The sequence below is a fragment of the Bos mutus genome, chromosome 11 (assembly GCF_027580195.1).
Source record: "Bos mutus isolate GX-2022 chromosome 11, NWIPB_WYAK_1.1, whole genome shotgun sequence".
Taxonomy (NCBI): Eukaryota; Metazoa; Chordata; class Mammalia; order Artiodactyla; family Bovidae; genus Bos; species Bos mutus.
Genome location: NC_091627.1, coordinates 69,204,753 through 69,223,359, shown reverse-complemented (window position 1 = coordinate 69,223,359; position 18,607 = coordinate 69,204,753). Strand labels below are relative to the sequence as shown.

Sequence of the window (18,607 nt, the reverse complement as noted above, 5' to 3'; positions counted from 1 at the left end):
GTGCCAGTTTTCTTAGAAAAACAGAGATTTTGATTTATGGACCCTCAAATGGAAGATGGACATAAAATATAAGTAAATGTCATCAGTACTTCTAGTCACAGAAAGAATTGCAACCCTGTGATATGGTGAAGAGGGTGCTGGGAAGCCCAGAGTCAACCAGATGTTTTGTGTCATGGTGGTGCTTTCCACTTCTGTAATTTCTTCATGGAATAACACAACAGTCGGCTGATTCTGATGAAATCTTGTCAAAAGGAATTCAGGAGGCAGGATAATTTTCATCATGGCCCCTTAATAGGATAAGGAGACTGACCCTCTTTAATCTGTTGGTTGATCCAAAGGCATTACTTAGGATAGCTTCTTAGTCTTAGGGCATCTCTGTAAAAGAAGCAAAGAGCAATTTTTAAGTAGGCAGTAGGGGGCCAATTTGGAATCCGTATCTATATCTGTTAATATATCTATCTATGTCATTTAAATGCTTCTGGACTAAAATTACAAACATGTTTGGAATTAGATGAAAGCAAATCCTGCTCAAAATGACTTTTCATGAAATTCTTGAATTCCTAAATGCAGAGATGTGAGAAGAAGTGAATAGATAGCTGATGGTAAGCTTCAAACCTGCTTATTAAAATATTGCTTCTGTAACTGCACCATTACTGATACCTTACATGTATTACACTCTTGCAAATCTTTTGATTAAGGTTTGCTGGTTTCCCCATCCCACTCTCTTAGGAGAATTAAAAAGTGCTGTTGAAATTAAATGACAAATTCAAAACAAAATAAATGCCACTTGGCTCTGCTCTAAAACATACACGGATTCATGTTGATAATGGCAAAACCAATACAATATTGTAAAGTTAAAAAGTAAACAACAACAACAACAAAGATACATGGATGCTGTCATTCTGTTACTAAAGTGGCAGAAGTGAAGTTTCTGGGAAGCTAATGGAGTAATGGCAAAGTGAATAGAGTTGGTTGTCTATTCGCCCTATTCTTGCCATGGATGTGGATAAATAGGAACACTATGAGTCATTGCAGTGTTGCTTGCAAGCCAGAGAATCAGGTCAGAGACTTGGCTTATAAAAGGAGAAGTAGGTAATTTTCTTAATGTATTCAAACGATAAATAGGAACTTGTATAAATGGGCTATCATGGGCTGGGAAGAGGTGGTTTAAAGAACAGTGTTAAAAAAACTTCTGGCAAAAAAAAAAAAAAAAAAAAAAATCCAGTGCGGACATTTAAATAAATGTGATAAATTTATGTGCTTTAAGATGAATGAAAAGAATAATAAAAACCAGAGTAAAAACATTTCAAGTCCATAATGGGATGTTTTTGGGTCACCCTGCTAGTTGGATAACATACACTGATAAATTATTTTGAGGGCCTCTCTAAAGATTTGTTGAAAGTTGTTTTTTTCATTTCCTCCTTCATTCAAGGAATGAGAAAAGTCAGGAAATCACAAAATTATAGTTAGAACAATTGCCTGGAATAGCAATTTTTTTTACTGTTGGTGTTTTAGAACCCCTTAAATCTACCAAGTCTCTCAAGCATTTTAATTAGAAGCTGTAATCACAGCAAAAGTGAGTTTCATTTGTGTCTCTTGAAAGTGCCTGAGCATGTAGGGGAAATACGCTCGTTCCTCTTTATTTTCCAGTCCCCGGGGTAGAACCTGTGCTGGTAGCAGTGGAGAGAGGCAGCATGGCAGCCATGACTGTTGGCTCATTCACTTCCTCTTCAGCAAGCAGCTTGCTAATTTACTCCACCATGATGTTGGAACTGTGTAGAGTTTTGGAAATGGCCCCTGCGGTCCTGAAAAAGACAGCTTAGTCAAATCCTCTTCTTCGTACCTGGAGAGTCTCTTTCTTGGAGACTAAGTGAAATTAAGGCCACCTTTTCCCAGGACCAGGCTTGCAGGCTTCAAACTCGAATGCTGCCAACTGCCTAAGCAAGAAAATGTCAGGTTTGACATGTTCAAGCTTTGCCTTGACCTCAAACATCCTAAACCTTTCTCTCTCTCTTTCCTTTAAACATCTCTTGACTCATCCTCTCCATTCCATCTACCCCTGTCTCACCTCAGTCTCAACCTAGTGTCTAACGGGCCTGTCTGCCTCGTCTCCTAATAGACCTTACGCATCTGTTCTTTCCACTCTTCCTTACTGCTACTAGGGTTACCTTCTTAAACTATGAAACTATTGATGTTGTTTCCTGCTAATAATTGTCAGTGATGCCCTCTGACAATAAAAGGGCTTTCAAGACTGCCCTGGCCAGCCCATTATCTGTTTACTTGTCTGTCCTTCCTTTTAAGATGGGCTTCTTGAAAGAAAGGCAGTGTATTTTCTGTTTATGTTATCTATGGCACCACCTGACATTTCATAGTTTTTTAAATAAGGATTTCTTGAATGAATGAATGAATGATAAAGTGTTCTACAATCTTAAAATGTTTTAAAACCTCTAAGAGTCACTTATACGGATGACACCACCTTTACGGCAGAAAGCAAAGAACTAAAGAGCCTCTTGATGAAAGTGAAAGAGAGTGAAAAAGTTGGCTTAAAACTCAACATTCAGAAGACTAAGATCATGGCATCTGGTCCCATCACTTCATGGCAAATAGATGGGGAGACAGTGGAAACAGTGACAGACTTTATTTTGGGGGCCTCCAGAATCACTGCAGATGGTGATTGCAGCCATGAAATTAAAAGACACTTGCTTCTTGGAAGAAAACTTATGACCAACCTATACAGCATATTAAAAAGCAGAGATATTACTTTGCCAACAAAGGTCCGTCTAGTCAAAGCTATGGTTTTTCCAGTAGTCATGGATGTGAGAGTTGGACCATAAAGAAAGCTGAGCGCTGAAGAATTGATGCTTTTCAACTGTGGTGTTGGAGAACACTCTTAAGAGTCCTTTGGACTGCAAGGAGATCCAACCAGTCTATTCTAAAGGAAATCAGTCCTGAATATTCATTGGAAGGACTGATGCTGAAGCTGAAATTCCAATACTTTGGCCACCTGATGTGAAGAGCTGACTCATTTGAAAAGACCCTGATGCTGGGAAAGATTGAAGGCAGGAGGAGAAGGGGACGACAGAGGATGAGATGGTTGGATGGCATCACCGACTCAATGGACATGAGTTTGAGTAAGCTCTGGGAGTTGGTGATGGACAGGGAGGCCTGGCGTGCTGCAGTCCATGGGGTCACAAAGAGTAAGACACGACTGAGTGGCTGAACTGACTGTGAAAAGGCTACCGTTTAACATGTGTTTTATTTTTATGTTATTCCTTATAACTGTCCCTGGAGATATTTTCCAGCAAGCACTAAGATGGCCAACTCAGACTTGGGGCATCCAGGTGTTTCCCATCCCCGCGTATCCTCTTCTCTCTGCCCCTCCATCAGGTCCTACGTTCACTCCCACCACGGCTAAAGCCGCGAAGTCACCTGCAGCTTGTTTGTCTTCCTGGGAACCCCACCCTCCCCCACCCAGACCAGGCTCAGCTCAGGCCCATGAGCTCCCTGACAGAGTTCACAAGAGGAGCACAGTTCATGATGAAGGTCCTGCCTGGAGTGGCCCACTCCCCCACTGCTGGGTGCTAGCTGGTGGGCCAGGTGGGAAAGGAGAGCAGTGCCCTGAGGGGTGTTTCAGGGGAAAGGCTTGAGGAAGAGGCAGTCACAGTCTCCCAGGATGAATGCCAGACACCTTGTTCCTGCTAGGGGGAACAACAGGCCCCCAGGACATGCCCTGAGATGGTGCATTAGGGTTGTTGCAGCCCAAGATGGGATTGGACCCATCTTTCAGGGTCCTTCCTCCTGAGAGGTGATAGACTTTCAGCTGGTCTGTGTGCGTTTCACTCCCAGGTTCTGAACTCAAGCAGCATCAACCATGCACAGCCTTTGGGTCAGAGCCTGGTCCCCAACACCCAGCCAGCCCCCTGGGGGGAGTGCCCTGTACTGTGACTCGGCGTCAGGGTTGGGGGAGGGGAGGGCAGGTGAGGCTGATAGAGATTTGCTTGATGGGCAGTGTGATCCAGACTCCTTTCTGGTTGGAGTGTCCTTGCTGGCTTTAGGAGCACCCAGGTTTTTCTCATCCCCATCACCTCTGCCTCTGCAGTTCTCCCAAGATTCTGTGAGACCGTGAGATGGGGCTGGGTGCTTCTGGGAAGGGTGGTGGTTGCAGAAACGCCTTGGCTTGATTCTTCTGAGATGCCCCTGATGGTCAGTGCTCCCAGCTCACCCTCTTCCTGCCCCTCCGTCTGGACCTGCACTCACTCCCCACACCACAGCTGAAGCCACAAAGCTCATCCTCAGAGCAGCTCCAACTCTACCCTCTTTGCCTAACAAGAAAAAACAAAAACTCGTCGAGCATCCAGCCTTGTCAGGAGAGGGCAAATGGAGCATTGGAAGGCAGCTAAGGAGGCAGTCGGGGGACCAAGACCTGTGGATAGGGACATTGGAAGTTCCTGAGAAGACCAGCTGCACCCGAGCACCAGGGTCCAAGGGCCCTGGGAGGGCCGACGGTAAGGAAGAGGAGCCAGCACTCGGGGTCCTGTGCAAAAGCTGGTGCTAGGTGTGCAGGGAGACCCACAAGATGAGCACAGTCGGGTGAGAGACCCCGAACAGGCTATAGGGCTGGGTGGCTACAGAAGTGGGGGTGGGGGTGTGCTACACATGGAGCAAAGAAAGACTCAGGAAGTAGATGGTTTTCTGAAAGGAGCACCACCTGTATGTTGGTTGTATCTTTCCCTTACCAGTTTCACAAATAATGATGATAATAAAACTTGTATTGCATGTTTACTCTATGCTAAGTTCATTGTATCATCAGTTTTCATATGTTACCTCCATTTTATAGATGAGGAACCCAAGGACAAAAGAGATCAAGTAGTATGTCCAAGGAACTACAGGTAGTGAGGGGCAGCCAATGTGCAAATCAAGGTGTCAATTTCAGAGCATATATTCTTATAAAAGTCAAGCTGAAAGGTGAACAGGGAAAAAAAATCTAGTTGTGTTAGTTGTGTAGACAGATGCTGAAACTGAAAAGAAAAATAATTCTACCTTTGCTTATTGTGTAAACAGTCATCTGCTTGCCTTTTTATAGGTCTCTCTCTCTTTTTAAATTACCAACACATATCTTTAGAAAGGCACAATCTCTTTGCACAACAAATTTGAAACATTAGACTGATTTCTCATCCAGGCATAATAATGATCACATTTCTCCTTCTTGACTACTACAGAGTCCTTGAAATTCCAGTTGGCATTTGACAAAGTTTTATTTTGATTGGACTACAGATGTAAGAAAAATTGTATACAAACCATAGGCAGGGTAATTGGCGGTTCTGTTGGTGTCACGGTGATTTATGTAAAATAGAGATTTTCATTTAAAATACATAATCTATGGCAGCAGATACAGAAACAGCACTTGACTCTGATACCCCCTCCATGCTTTGAAATCCTAATAAGGATGGTACCCAGAGCTTCTGCAAGCAGATTTAATTAATTCTGTGAAGTGCACTTTCTCCTGGCAACAGCATTTTTTTTTTCAATTTAAAGTCAAAAGAACTTGAAAGCTGAGTAATATTTTCAAAACCAGTAAGTAAATATCATAAGGCAATTATAGAATATAGGCGGTTTTCTAATCATAGAATTATAACAGTTGTCTGATTTTCAAGTTTACCAAGTGGGTAAAATCTGACGAAATGATAGCTAAACTGTGCTAAGCCTCTCTTCACCAAAGTTAAACATTTCTATTAGACCAATCAGCTAAATAATTTCTTTGGGTTTTGGATTATCTTGTTAGATTAAAATTAGAAATGTGGATCAAAGATAATCAATTTTTTTTTAGCTTTGTTCAACAGGATGATGTGAAAGAGGCCTTTTTCTGTTTCAGCCTTGCCTTACATCCAGATAAAACTCTCGTTGCGACTGGCCAAGTTGGGAAGGAGCCATATATATGTATATGGGATTCCTATAATGTCCAAACTGTGTCTATTCTTAAAGATGTCCACACACATGGAGTTGCCTGCCTGACTTTCGACTCGGATGGACAGGTATGTATCTTTTTCCATTTTCTTTTTCCATAATGACCTCTCACAAGTCACCTAGAATTATAATGAACATAGCCTATAGGCTCTGAAAGCCTATCAGCCCTCCCTGTCTTCCCTTGTCAGCCTCCTAGAATCCTCACCTGTTTGGTTCTTTTCTATGCTCATGCCACTGACACCCACCTCTGGATAGGATCCAGTTTTGGTTCCCCCAGTCTCACCATGTGGTTAAAAATGCCTCCAGAAAGTGAACTCATGTTGATTAGGTTCATAGTGACTCAATGATTGTACTTTATCTTCCATTGTTAACTTCCTGTTTGGAACGAGGGTTGGACCAAACCTTTTTCACAGACCTCCAGCCCTGAGCATCTCCTTGGTTCCCCTTGTTTCAGAAAATAGCATCACCTCCTGATATTCACTGACAAGATTCTCCCTGACTCTTTAACCTTGAGGTGACTTCTAACTCCGCTTCCCTATCCACTGCCTCTGATTCAAGCAGTCACTGATCATGTGTATTTATTAGTTTCTTTACAGTGACTCTGACATTCATTCTCTTCTTCCCATTCTCCCTGCCACCAGTCATCTCTTAACTAGTCTCCTCCACACAGTCAATTTCTTGCTAATGCATTCCACCAACTGAAAAAGTGTCAGAATATTATTTAAAAACAAGAAAAGTTTGGAGTACCCCCTGACTGAAGTCCATACCTTGTGGCTGGGCATTCGCTGCTAATCAGCTTTTCTGTCCTTGTCTTCACTGTTGCCCTGCAGTCAAGCTGGACACGTCAGTGAGATTCCTCTATGAGACCAGACACTGGGGCACCTGCAGACCCTTTCTCATGCTGCCCTCTCCACCTTCAGTGCCTGCTCACACTCCTTGCCCTTTATAGTGACTCATACTTCCAGGACCCTTCATAGGTCTTCAGGAAGCCTTCCCAGTCTCCCCTTCCAACAAAGTGACTCTCTTTCCTTGGACTTCAGCAACACTTGATAGAAAAGATTTCTTCATGTATTAATAGATACATCTCAATTTAAAAAATAGATATATCTCAATTTAAAAAACATGTTACAGAGAAGGGACTGGAAATACAGAGACCTCATTCCTGGCTCTCCCTGCATTTACCTCCTCACTAAAACCTTGTCTTTTCTTCTAGCCTTCTCCATGTTCCTAAGACACCCTTCCTCTGTCCCTTCCACCCTTTGTATTTATGCCAGTTAATTCCTTCAATCTTTTTTTTGGAAAATTTCAGAGGTACTTCTCTTAAGTTCATATTGGGTTTCCCAGGTGGCACGGTGGTAAAGAACCCACCTGCAATGCAGGAGACACAAGAGACATGGGTTTGATCCCTGGGTCAGGAAGATCCCCTGGAGAAGGAAAGGGCAACCCACTCCAGTATTCTTGCCTGGAAAATTCCATGGACAGAGGAGCCTGGTGGGCTACAGTCTGTGGGGTTGCAAAGAGTTAGACACGACTGAGCACTTATAATGTAGAAAGACCTGTGAAATTACTCATAGAAAATTGACCAAACTGAGAGTTTGCAGGAAGTTCAGTAGATTATAGGACTTGGACCTGATTTGGGTAGTGATCATTTCGTTCAGTTCAGTACACATGTAGACCCCTTGGTGTATGTTTTTAACTACTCTGTAATCTCATAATTGAATCAAGATAATGCGTAAGTTCCATTATATCCAGGTCTTAAGAGAAATAGCTAGATAGTGACATTTATTCAGATTTGCAGTTGCTGACTTCCTGATTAGGTTGAATGTGTCAGAATGCATATGCAAGTGGAGATGAATGCTTAGATGTGAACTCACATGCACATTCTCTAATCTGATTTTGTTTTTCTAACAAACACTCTTTATCAAAATTTGTTCTGAAGCACACAGGAAAATGTCATGTAGCGGAGGGAGATCCAGCTGTAACTTTTAGCTTTTTGTTCATGTTATTTTGTGTTCGAATCCTTGTTGTTTTTTAGGTTCCATTTTGGAGGTTCAGGTAGGGGTGGACTGCATGGTACTTTCATAACTCTCAGCTGAGAAAAATGCCCTCCTATTTGTTTGCTGTGATGGATTTCATGGCTTGTTGATGCCTATGACTTCAGATCTACCTTTTTCCCTAGACAGAGTTCACTAAAATTGAGTGATGTTTAGAAAGTGACAAATGGCCTGTCACCTTACAAGCAACAAAAGGCAATAGAAATGCTTTTCGAGTAGCAATAGGGCCTGTCACTGCAAATGAACAGAATAGATTTCTTTTGGCTTTTTCTCAATCTTTTTCACATTTCTTATGTGGGTTTTACGTTAGGGCCCATGTTTATGTTAACTAATTTTCTATTTAAGTAAAGAGAAAAGAAAAAATAAGCTGAATGGAATCCACCCACTCCAAATTTTCATGTATAGATAAAAATGCAACCATGTACTAGAATCATTTCTATTGCTGGAACTCTCAATTGAAAATTACAGCAAAGATCTGCTTTCATTAAGAATCCATTTTAGACCCTCCAGCTATATATTTTTTTAATCCTAAATATTCCTAATGGAAGTCGCCTTTAGTGAAGAAACCTGAATAATTTCTGCATAACAACACATGTATACATTTAGCCACATATGGCTGCCTATCATTGCTTGAATATGCACATACACACATACTCAGTGAAATACGTAAGCTCACCTACTCTTACATTTGGTAGTGATGTCTTAAAAACCTTTGATTTACATTATTTCACAGTCCATACAACACTATTTTGTAGACAGAAACAAATACTTTGCACTCATTTTACAGTTGAAAAACAGAAATTTAAGGAGTTTAGTTAACTTTCTAATGTCTGTGTCTGGCTAATCACAAAGTCAAAAGAGAAGCCAAATCTGCTTACTCCCAGCCCAGACCTCTCTCTGTTACATAGTGCTGTTTTTTTTTTCGAGTGCTATTCTACTAGAAGCTCCAGTTTTGGTGTCCCTAATACATGTTTCGACACTATTGATTTTGTATATACACAGGTTTTGGATTTCTTTTCCCTTCCAGGACAAGTTTCTGATCTGAATCCAAATAATTTAGTTTTGGAGATGAAATATCAGGTTACTATTACTAAACTTATGTATCCTTCTCTAGTCACTTCAAATGTCCGTGAAATTATGAAACTTAAGAATGAAGATAATATTAATGGGATTTATTCTCCATGTGTTTGTCAAACCCATTCATTTTAACTGTTTGGTGAGGCTTTTCAACTTAAGAATCCTAGACTCTCTTAAAACCATATTAGACTCTTAAAGCCAATTAAAAAAATTTAAGCCGCTCCTTCTAGTTCTGATTTCCACTGATGAATCAGATGAATCAGAGACTTTTGCATGTTTGTTATGTTTGTTATTATGTTAAATTAGTTGCAGGTTTTAAGTCACTGAAATTTTATTATATGCTAATAGAAAAGTATCTACTTTGATATCTTTAGTTTTGAGAAATCATTTTTTTTTCCATAAGAAATTCAATACCTGGCCCACAGTAGGCAATAAGAACTATTTATTGAAAGACAGCATGGATAATAGGAAATCTTCCCATCATTTTCTGAAGTTAAATTTTTGTTCTTATTCTTAGCGTTTAGCCTCTGTGGGATTGGATGCCAAAAACACAGTCTGCATTTGGGACTGGAGAAAAGGAAAACTCTGGCCTCAGCCACCGGCCACTCTGACCGGGTAAGAAGACCTTGTTGGATCAAACCATGCAGGTTTCATTACTGTGGGGGAACTGTGATGTAGCTCTCAAAGTTGTAATTGTTTTTTAAAGTAAATTTGCCACACGTAGATTTTCCTTCCATATTCAACTTAAAAACTTACTGATTAAGAAAATTAATTTATGATTAGTAGCTATGTTGGCATGATCTCTTCTGGTGATCAGATACTTTAAATTGTTACTGCTGTTCCTTTGTAAAATAAATTTTTGATACTGACATTTAGCTTTGTAAAATAAAAATAGAATTGAATTTGAAACTGTATGTACCATTTCAATGCATTCATCTAGAAATGGAAATAGTTGTTAGAAAGTAATATTCTCAAAGATATGTTTACCAATATATATGTTTGAATTTCAAATGAATGTGATGACAACTGTGTGATTCTGTTATATTTGAGAACCTGAAATTTAACTGTGGTCTCCTTACCATTCATGTTGAAGTCATTGTGATCACAGATGATAATTCTATGTAGGCATAGCTGGAAAGATGGGATAGGAAGCAGGCATGTACATTATTAGGAAATCTATTTCTCTAGTTGTCTAGAATAATTAAAATAATTTCACTACTTTATCATCTTGATTTTCTAATTTTAGAAAATGAATCTGTATGACTGTCTTACGTTGATTCCTAGTTTTTCTATATTTCTGCAAAATATGCATGCATGCTAAAACACTGCAGTGTGTCCAACTCTTTGCAACTCTATGGACCATAGCCCACCAGGCTCCTCTGTCCATGGGATTCTCTAGACAAGAATACTGGAGTGGGTTGCCATGTCCTCCTCCAGAGAGATCTTCCCCACCCAGGGGTTGGACCCACATCTCTTACATCTACCTGCATTGGCAAGCGGATTCTTTACCACTAGGACCGCCTGCGAAGCCCCTGCAAAATATAATCCCATGCAAAATGAGGCCCTAATTAAATATTAAATTCACTGCCTCTTGCTTGGTATGAGCACTAAAAGATTTCTTTATATGAATGGTATACTCATCTAGGGAGAATTGTCCTTTTAAGGGCACCCCAAAATTATGAGCTTCCCTGATAGCTCAGATGGTAAAGAATCTGCCTGCAATGCAGGAGACCTGGGTTCGATCCCTGGTTTGGGAAGATCCCCTGCAGAGAAAGGAATGGCAACCCACTCCAGTATTCTTGCCTGGAGAATCCCATGGACAGAGGAGTCTGGTGGGCTTGAGTCCACAGGGTTGCAAAGAGTCAAACATGATTGAGTGACTAACACACACACGTTAAAAATTCCTTTTGCTCTCAGTTCAGTCCCTCAGTCCTGTCAGACTCTTTGCAACCCCCAGGACTTCAGCATGCCAGGCTTCCTTGTCCATCACCAGGGAAGTTTGAGCTTGCTCAAACTCATGTCCTTCGAGTCGGTACTGCCATCCAACTATCTCATCTTCTGTCATCCTCTTCTCCTGCCTTAAATCTTTCCCCGCGTCAGGGTCTTTTCTAATGAGTCGGCTCTTTGCATCAGGTGGCCAAAGTATTGGATCTTCAGCTTCAGCATCAGCCCTTCCAGTGAATATTCAGGACTGATTTCCTTTAGGATTGATTGACTGATTTGATCTCCTTGCAGTGCAAGGGATTCTCAAGAGTCTTCTCTAACCACAGTTCAAAAGCATTAATTCTTTGGTACTCAGCTTTCCTTATGGTCCAACTCTCACATCCATACATGACTACTGGAAAAACCATAGCTTTGACTAGATGGACTTCTGTTGGCCAAGTAATGTCTCTGCTTTTTAATATGCTGTCTAGGTTGGTCATAGCTTTTCTTCCAGGGAGCAAGCATATTTTAATTTCATGGTTGCATTTACCACCTGCAGTGATTTTAGAACCCAAGAAAATAAAGTCTTTCACCGTTTCCATTGTTTCCCATGTTTTTTGCCATCAAGTGATGGGGCCGGATGCCATGATCTTCGTTTTTTGAATGTGGAGTTTTAAGCCAACTTTTCACTCTCCTCTTTCACTTTCATTAAGAGGCTCTTTAGTTTCTCTTTGTTTTCTGCAATAAGGGTGGTGTCATCTGCATATCTGAGGTTATTGATATTTCTCCCTGCAATCTTGATTCCAGCTTGTGCTTCATCCATCCCGACATGTCACATGATGTACTCTGCATATAAGATACATAAGCAGGGTGACAATGTACAGCCCTATGTACTACTTTCCCAATTTTGAACCAGTCTGTTGTTCCATATCTGGTTATAACTGTTTCTTCTTGACCTGCATACAGGTTTCTCAGGAGGCAGGTAAGGTGGTCTGGTTTTCCCATCTCTTTAAGAATTTTCCATAGTTTGTTGTGATCCACACAGTCAAAGGCTTTAATGTAGTCAATAAAGCAGAAGTAGATGTTTTTCTGGAATTCTCTAGCTTTTTCTGTGATCCAGTGTATATTGGCAATTTGGTCTCTAGTTCCAGTGCCTTTAATCCAGCTTAAACATCTGGAAGTCCTTGGTTCACGTACTGTTGAAGCCTAGCTTGGAGAATTTTGAGCATTACTTTGCTAGCATGTGAGATGAGTACAATTGTGCAGTAGTTTGAACATTCTTTGGAATGGCCTTTCTTTGGGATTGGAATGAAAACTGACCTTTTCCAGTCCTGTGACCACTGCTGAGTTTTCCAAATTTGCTGAGATGTTGGGTGCAACACATTAACAGCATCATCCTTAATAGCTCAGCTTGAATTCCATCACCTCCACTAGCTTTGTTTGTAGTAATGTTTCCTAAGGCCCTCCAGGATGTCTGGCTCTAGGCGAGTGATCACACCATTGAGTTAATCTAGGTCATGAAGATCTTTTTTGTATAGTTCTTCTGTGTATTCTTGCCACCTCTTCTTAATGTTTTCTGCTTCTGTTAGGTCCATGCCATTTTCGTGCTTTATTGTGCCCATCTTTGCATGAAATGTTCCCTTGGTATCTCTAATTTTCTTAAAGAGATCTCTAGTCTTTCCCATTCTACTGTTTTCCTCTATTTCTTTGCATTGATCATTAGGAAGGCTGTATTATCTTTTCTTACTATTCTTTGGAACTATGCATTCAGGTGTGTATATCTTTCCTTTTCTCCTTTGCCTTCTTTTCTTTTCTCAACTATTTGTAAGGCCTCCTCAGACAACCATTCTGCCTTTTTGCATTTCTTTTTCTTGGGAAGGGTCTTGATCACCACCTCCTGTACAGTGTTACAAACCTCCATCCATAATTCTTCAGGCACTCCATCAGATTTAATCCCTTGAATCTATTTCTCACTTCCACAGTATAATCATAAGGGCTTTGATTTAGGTCATACCTGAATGGCCTAGTGGTTTTCCCTACTTTCTTCAGTTTAAGTCTGAATTTGGCACTAAGGAATTCATGATCTGAGCCACAGTCAGCTCCCAGTCTTGTTTTTGCTGACTGTATAGAGCATCTCCATCTTCAGCTGTAAAGAATATAATCAGTCTGATTTCAGTATTGACCATCTGGTGATGTCCATGTGTAGAGTTGTCTCTTGTGTTGTTGGAGGAGGGTGTTTGCTATGACCAGCGTGTTCTGTTGGGAAAACTCTGTTAGCCTTTGCCCTGCTTCATTGTGTGCTCCAAGGCCAAACTTGCCTGTTACTCAGGTATATCTTAACTTCCTACTTTTGCATTCCAGTTACCTATGATGAAAATAACATCTTTTTTTGGTGTTAGTCCTAGAAGGTCTTATAGGTCTTCACAGAACCATTCAACTTCAGCTTCTTTGGCATTAGTCATTGGGGCATAGTCTTGGATTACTGTGATATTGAATGGTTTGTCTTGAAAGCACACAGAGATCATTTTGAGATGCACCCAAGTACTGCATTTCGGACTCTTTGTTGACTGTGAGGCTACATTTCTTCTAAGGGCTTCTTGCCCACAGTAGTAGATATAATGGTCATCTGAATTAAATTTGCCCATTCTGGTCCATTTTAGTTCACTGATTGCTAAAATGTTGATGTTCATTCTTGCCATCTCCTGTTTGACCACTTCCAATTTACCTTGATTCATGGACCTAACATTCCAGGTTCCTATGCAATATTGTTCTTTACAGCATCAGACTTTATTTCCACAACTGGGCGTTGTTTTCACTTTGGCTCAGCGTCTTCATTCTTTGTGGAACTATTTCTCCGCTCTTCTCCAGTAGCATATTGGGCACCTACTAACCTGGGGAGTTCATCTTTCAGTGTCATATCTTTTTGCCTTTTCATACTGTTCATGGGGTTCTGAAGGCAAGAATATTGAAGTGGTTTGCCATTCCCTTCTCCAGTGGACCACGTTTTGTCAGAATTCTCCACCATGACCCGCCCATCTTGGGTCTTTTTGTTCTAATTCTGTGAAAAGTGCCATTGGTAATTTAATAGAAATTGCATTGAATCTGTAGATTACCGTGGGTAGTATAGTCATTTTAACAATATTGATTCTTCTAATATAAGAACGTGCTCTATCTTTCCATCTGTCTGTATCAACTTTGATTTCTTTCATCAGCATCTTACAGTTTTTGCGTACTGGTCTTTTGCCTCCTTGGTGTTAGTCACTTAGCCGTGTCTGACTCTTTGTGACCCCACAGACTGCGGCCCGCCAGCCCCTCTGTCCATGGGATTCTCCAGGCGAGAATACTGGAGTGGATTGCCATTAGCTGGGTTTATTCCTAGGTATTTTGTTCTTTTTGATGGGATGGTAAATAGGATTATTTCCTTAATTTCTCCTTCTGATCTTTCATTGTTAGTGTAAAGGAAAGGAAAATATTTCTATGTATTAATTTTGTATCCTGCAACTTTACCGAATTCATTGATGAGATCTAGTGGTTGTAGCATCTTTAGGGTTTTCTGTATACAGTATCATGTCATCTGCAAACATGGTGGTTTTACTTTTTTGTTGGTGGTTTTACTTTTTGTTTTCCAATTTGGATTCCTTTTATTTATTTTTCTTTGAGTGCCATGGTGAGGACTTCCAAAATTATGTTGAATAAAACTAGCGAGAGTAGACATTCTTGTCTTGTTCCTGATGTTAGAGGAAATGTGTTCAGTTTTAAACCATCGAGAATGATGTTAGCAATGGGTTTGTCATATATGGGCCTTTATTATGTTGAAGAAGGTTCTCTCATGTGCTTACTTTCTGGAGAGTTTGTCTTTTTTCTTTATCATAAATGGGTGTTGAATTTTGTAAAAAAATTATTTCTTCATCTATTAAGATGATTATGTAGTTTATAATCTTCAGTTTGTTAATGTGGTGTATCACACTGATTTGTGAATGTTGAAGAATCCTAGCATACTGGGTGGAGAAGGCAATGGCACCCCACTCCAGTACTCTTGCCTGGAAAATCCCGTGGATGGAGGAGCCTGGTAGGCTGCAGTCCATGGGCGCGCCAAGAGTCAGACACGACTGAGCGACTTCCCTTTCACTTTTCACTTTCATGCATTGGAGAAGGAAATGGCAACCCACTCCAGTGTTCTTGCCTGGAGAATCCCAGGGATGGTGGAGCCTGGTGGGCTGCCGTCTATGGGGTCACAAAGAGTCGGACATGACTGAAGTGACTTAGCAGCAGCAGCAGCATACTGGGATAAATCCCACTTGATCATGGTGTGTATGATCCTTTTAATGTATTGTTGGATTGAATTTGCTAGTATTTTGTTGAGGATTTTTGGATCTGTGTTCTTCAGTGATTTGTTGTTCAGTCACTCAGTCGTGTCTGACTCTTTGTATCCCCATGGATTGCAGCACTCCAGGCTTCCTTGTCCTTCACTATCACCCAGAGTTTGCTCAAACTCATGTCCATTGAGTCTGTGATGCCATCCAACCATCTCGTCCTCTGTTGCTCCCCTCTTTTGCCTTCCATCTTTCCCAGCATCAGGGTTTTTCCAGTGAGTTGGCTCTACACATCAGGTGGCCAAAGTATTGGAGCTTCAGCTTCAGCATCAGTCCTTCCAATGAATATTCAGGGTTGATTTCCTTTAGGATTGATTGGTTTGATCTCTTTGCTGTCCAAGGAACTCTCAAGAGTTTTCTCCAGCACAGTTTGAAAACATAAATTCTTTAGTGCTCGGCCTTCTTTATGATCCAGTTCTCAGATCCATTCATGACTACTGGAAAAACCATAGTTTTGACTATATAGACCTTTGTCAGCAAAGTAATGTCTCTGCTTTTTAATATGCTGTCAAGGTTTGTCATAGCTTTCTTTTCAAGAAGCAAGCGTTTTTTCATTTCATGGCTGCGGTCATCATCCACGGTGATTTTTGGAGCCCAAGAAAATAAAATCTGTCACTGCTTCCACTTTTCCCCCTTCCTTTTGCCATGAAGTGATGGGACCGGATGCCCTGACCTTCATTTTTCGAATGTTGAGTTTTACACCAGCTTTTTCATTCCCCTCTTTCACCCTCATCAAGTGTCTGTTTAGTTCCTCTTCAATTTCTGCCGTTAAGTGGTATCATCTGCATATCTAAAGTTGTTGATATCTCTCCCTACAATCTTGATTCCACCTTGTGATTCATCCAGCCTAGCATTTCACATGATGTACTCTGCATACAAGTTAAATAAGCCAGGTGACAATATACAGCCTTGTTGTCCTCCTTTCCCAATTTTGACCAATGTGTTGTTCTGTATCTGATTCTAAGTGTTGCCCCTTGACCTGCATACAGGTTTCTCAGGAGACAGTTAAGATGGTCTGGTAGTCTCGTCTCTTTAAGAATTTTTCACAGTTTGTTGTGATCTGCACAGCCAAAGGCTTTAGCATAGTCAGTGAAGCAAAAGTAGGTGTTTTTCTGGAATTCATCAGTGATACTGGCCTGTAATTTTCTTTTTGTGTGATATCTTTATCTGGTTTTTGTATCAAAGTGATTCTGGCCTCATAGAATGAGTTTGGGAGTATTTCTTCCTCTGCAGGAATTCTTCCTGCAGTAATTCTTCCTTTGGAAAGAATTTCAGAAGGATAGGTGATAGTTCTTTAAATGTTTGTTGGAATTCACCTGTGAAGTCATGTGTTCCTGGACTTTTGTTTATTGTTGTTTTTTAATCAGTAAGTCATGTCCAACTCTTTGCAACTCCATGGACTGCAGCATGCCAGCCTTTCCTGTCCTTCACTATCTCCTGCAATTTGCTCAAACTCATATCCATTGAGTTGGTAATGCTATCCAACCATCTAATCCTCTGTCTCCCTCTTTGTTTATTGGAAGTTCTTAAATCACAGTTTTAATTTCAGTACTTGTGATTGGTCTGTTCATATTTTTTATTTCTTCCTGGTTCAGTCTTGGAAGGCTTACTTTTCTAAGAATTTGTCCATTTCTTCTAGATTGTCCATTTTATCAGCATATAGTTACTTATAGTAGTTTCTTATGATCCCTTGTGTTTCTGTGGTGTCCGTTGTAACTTCTCCTTTTTCATTTCTAATTTTATTGATTTGAGCCTTCTCCCTTTTTTTCTTGATGAGCCTGGCTAGTCTATGGCCATATCATCCTGAACCTGACTGATCTCACCTGGTCTTGGAAGCTAAGCAGGGTTGGGACTGGTTTAGTACTTGGATGGGAGTCCTGCTAATGGATTATGAATTTTGTTTATGTTTTCAAAGAAGCAGCTTTTAGTTTTATTGATCTTTTATATTGTTTTCTTTGTATTTCAATTATTTGCTCTGATCTGTATGATTACTTTTCTTCTACTAACTTTGGGTTTGTTTGTGCTTCTTTCTCTATTTGCTTTCGCTATAAGATTAAGTTGTTTGTTTGAAATTTTTCTTGTTTCCTGAGGTACGATTGTTGTTGCTATTGTTTAGTCACTAAGTCATGTCTGACTTTCTTTTGTGACCCCATGGACTATAGCCTGCCTGGCTTCCCTGTCCATGAGATTTCCCAGGCAGGAATAATGGAGTGGGTTGCCATTTCCTTCTCCAGGGGATCTTCCTGACCCAGGGATCGAACTCCTGTCTTCTGCATCACAGGTGCATTTTTTTTTTTTAAACCACTGAGGGCTTCCCAGGTAGCTATGTGGTAAGACCACATTGCTATACATTTCCTTCTTAGAACTGCTTTGGCTATGTCCCATAATTTTGGATTGTTGTATTTTCTTTGGTATTTGTCTCTAGGTATTTTTTTAAATTTCCTCTTTGATTTCTTCAGTGATCTTTTCATTGTTTGGTAACAATGTTTAACACAAACATTCCACATTTGGGTGTTTGTTTGTGTTTTTTATAAATTTTTTCTTGTGATTGATTTATAATTAGTCCATCTGGTCTAATGTGTCATTTAAGAACTGTGTTTCCTTATTGATTTTGTCTGAATAATCTGTGTATTGATGTAACTAGGTGTTAAAGTTCTCCACTATTATTGTGTTACTGTCAATTTCTCCTTTTATGGCTGTTAGTGTTTGCCTTACATATTGAGGTGCTCCTATATTGGGTGCATATATTAATATATTTATAATGTTTATATCTTGTTCTTAGATTGATCCCTTTGAAATTATGCAATTTCCTTCTTTATCTCTTGTAACAGTCTTTATTTTTAAGTCTGTTTTGTCTGATATGAATATTACTACTCCAGCTTTCTTTTGCTTTCCATTTGTGCAAAATACCTTTCTCCATCCCCTCACTTTCAGTCTGTATGTGTCCCTAGATCTGAAGTGGGTCTTTTGTAGACAGCATATATACATATCTTGTTTTTGTATCCATTCAGCCAGTCTATATCCTTTGGTTTGAGCCTCTTTTTAAGTGTTTTGGATTTGTTTTTGTATGTCTTTTTTCTTCCCTACCTCTTTTGTTCTTTTGTGATTTGATGACTATCTTTAGTGTTGTGTTTGGATTGCTTTTCATTTGTGTGTGTATCTATGGTGTATTTTTGATTTTCAGTTCCCATGAGATTTTAATATAGCAGTCTGTAT

At 40.2% G+C, this 18,607-nt stretch overlaps 1 protein-coding gene across 1 annotated transcript in view; it reads left to right on the top strand.

Annotated features, from left to right (window-relative positions):
• Positions 1-18,607, top strand: part of EML6 (EMAP like 6) — a 286,960-nt gene that overhangs the window by 93,673 nt on the left and 174,680 nt on the right. Inside the window, 3 exon segments of the mRNA XM_070379563.1 lie at positions 5,873-6,032; positions 9,613-9,676; positions 9,679-9,710. Coding sequence (XP_070235664.1) covers positions 5,873-6,032; positions 9,613-9,676; positions 9,679-9,710 — 256 coding nt within the window.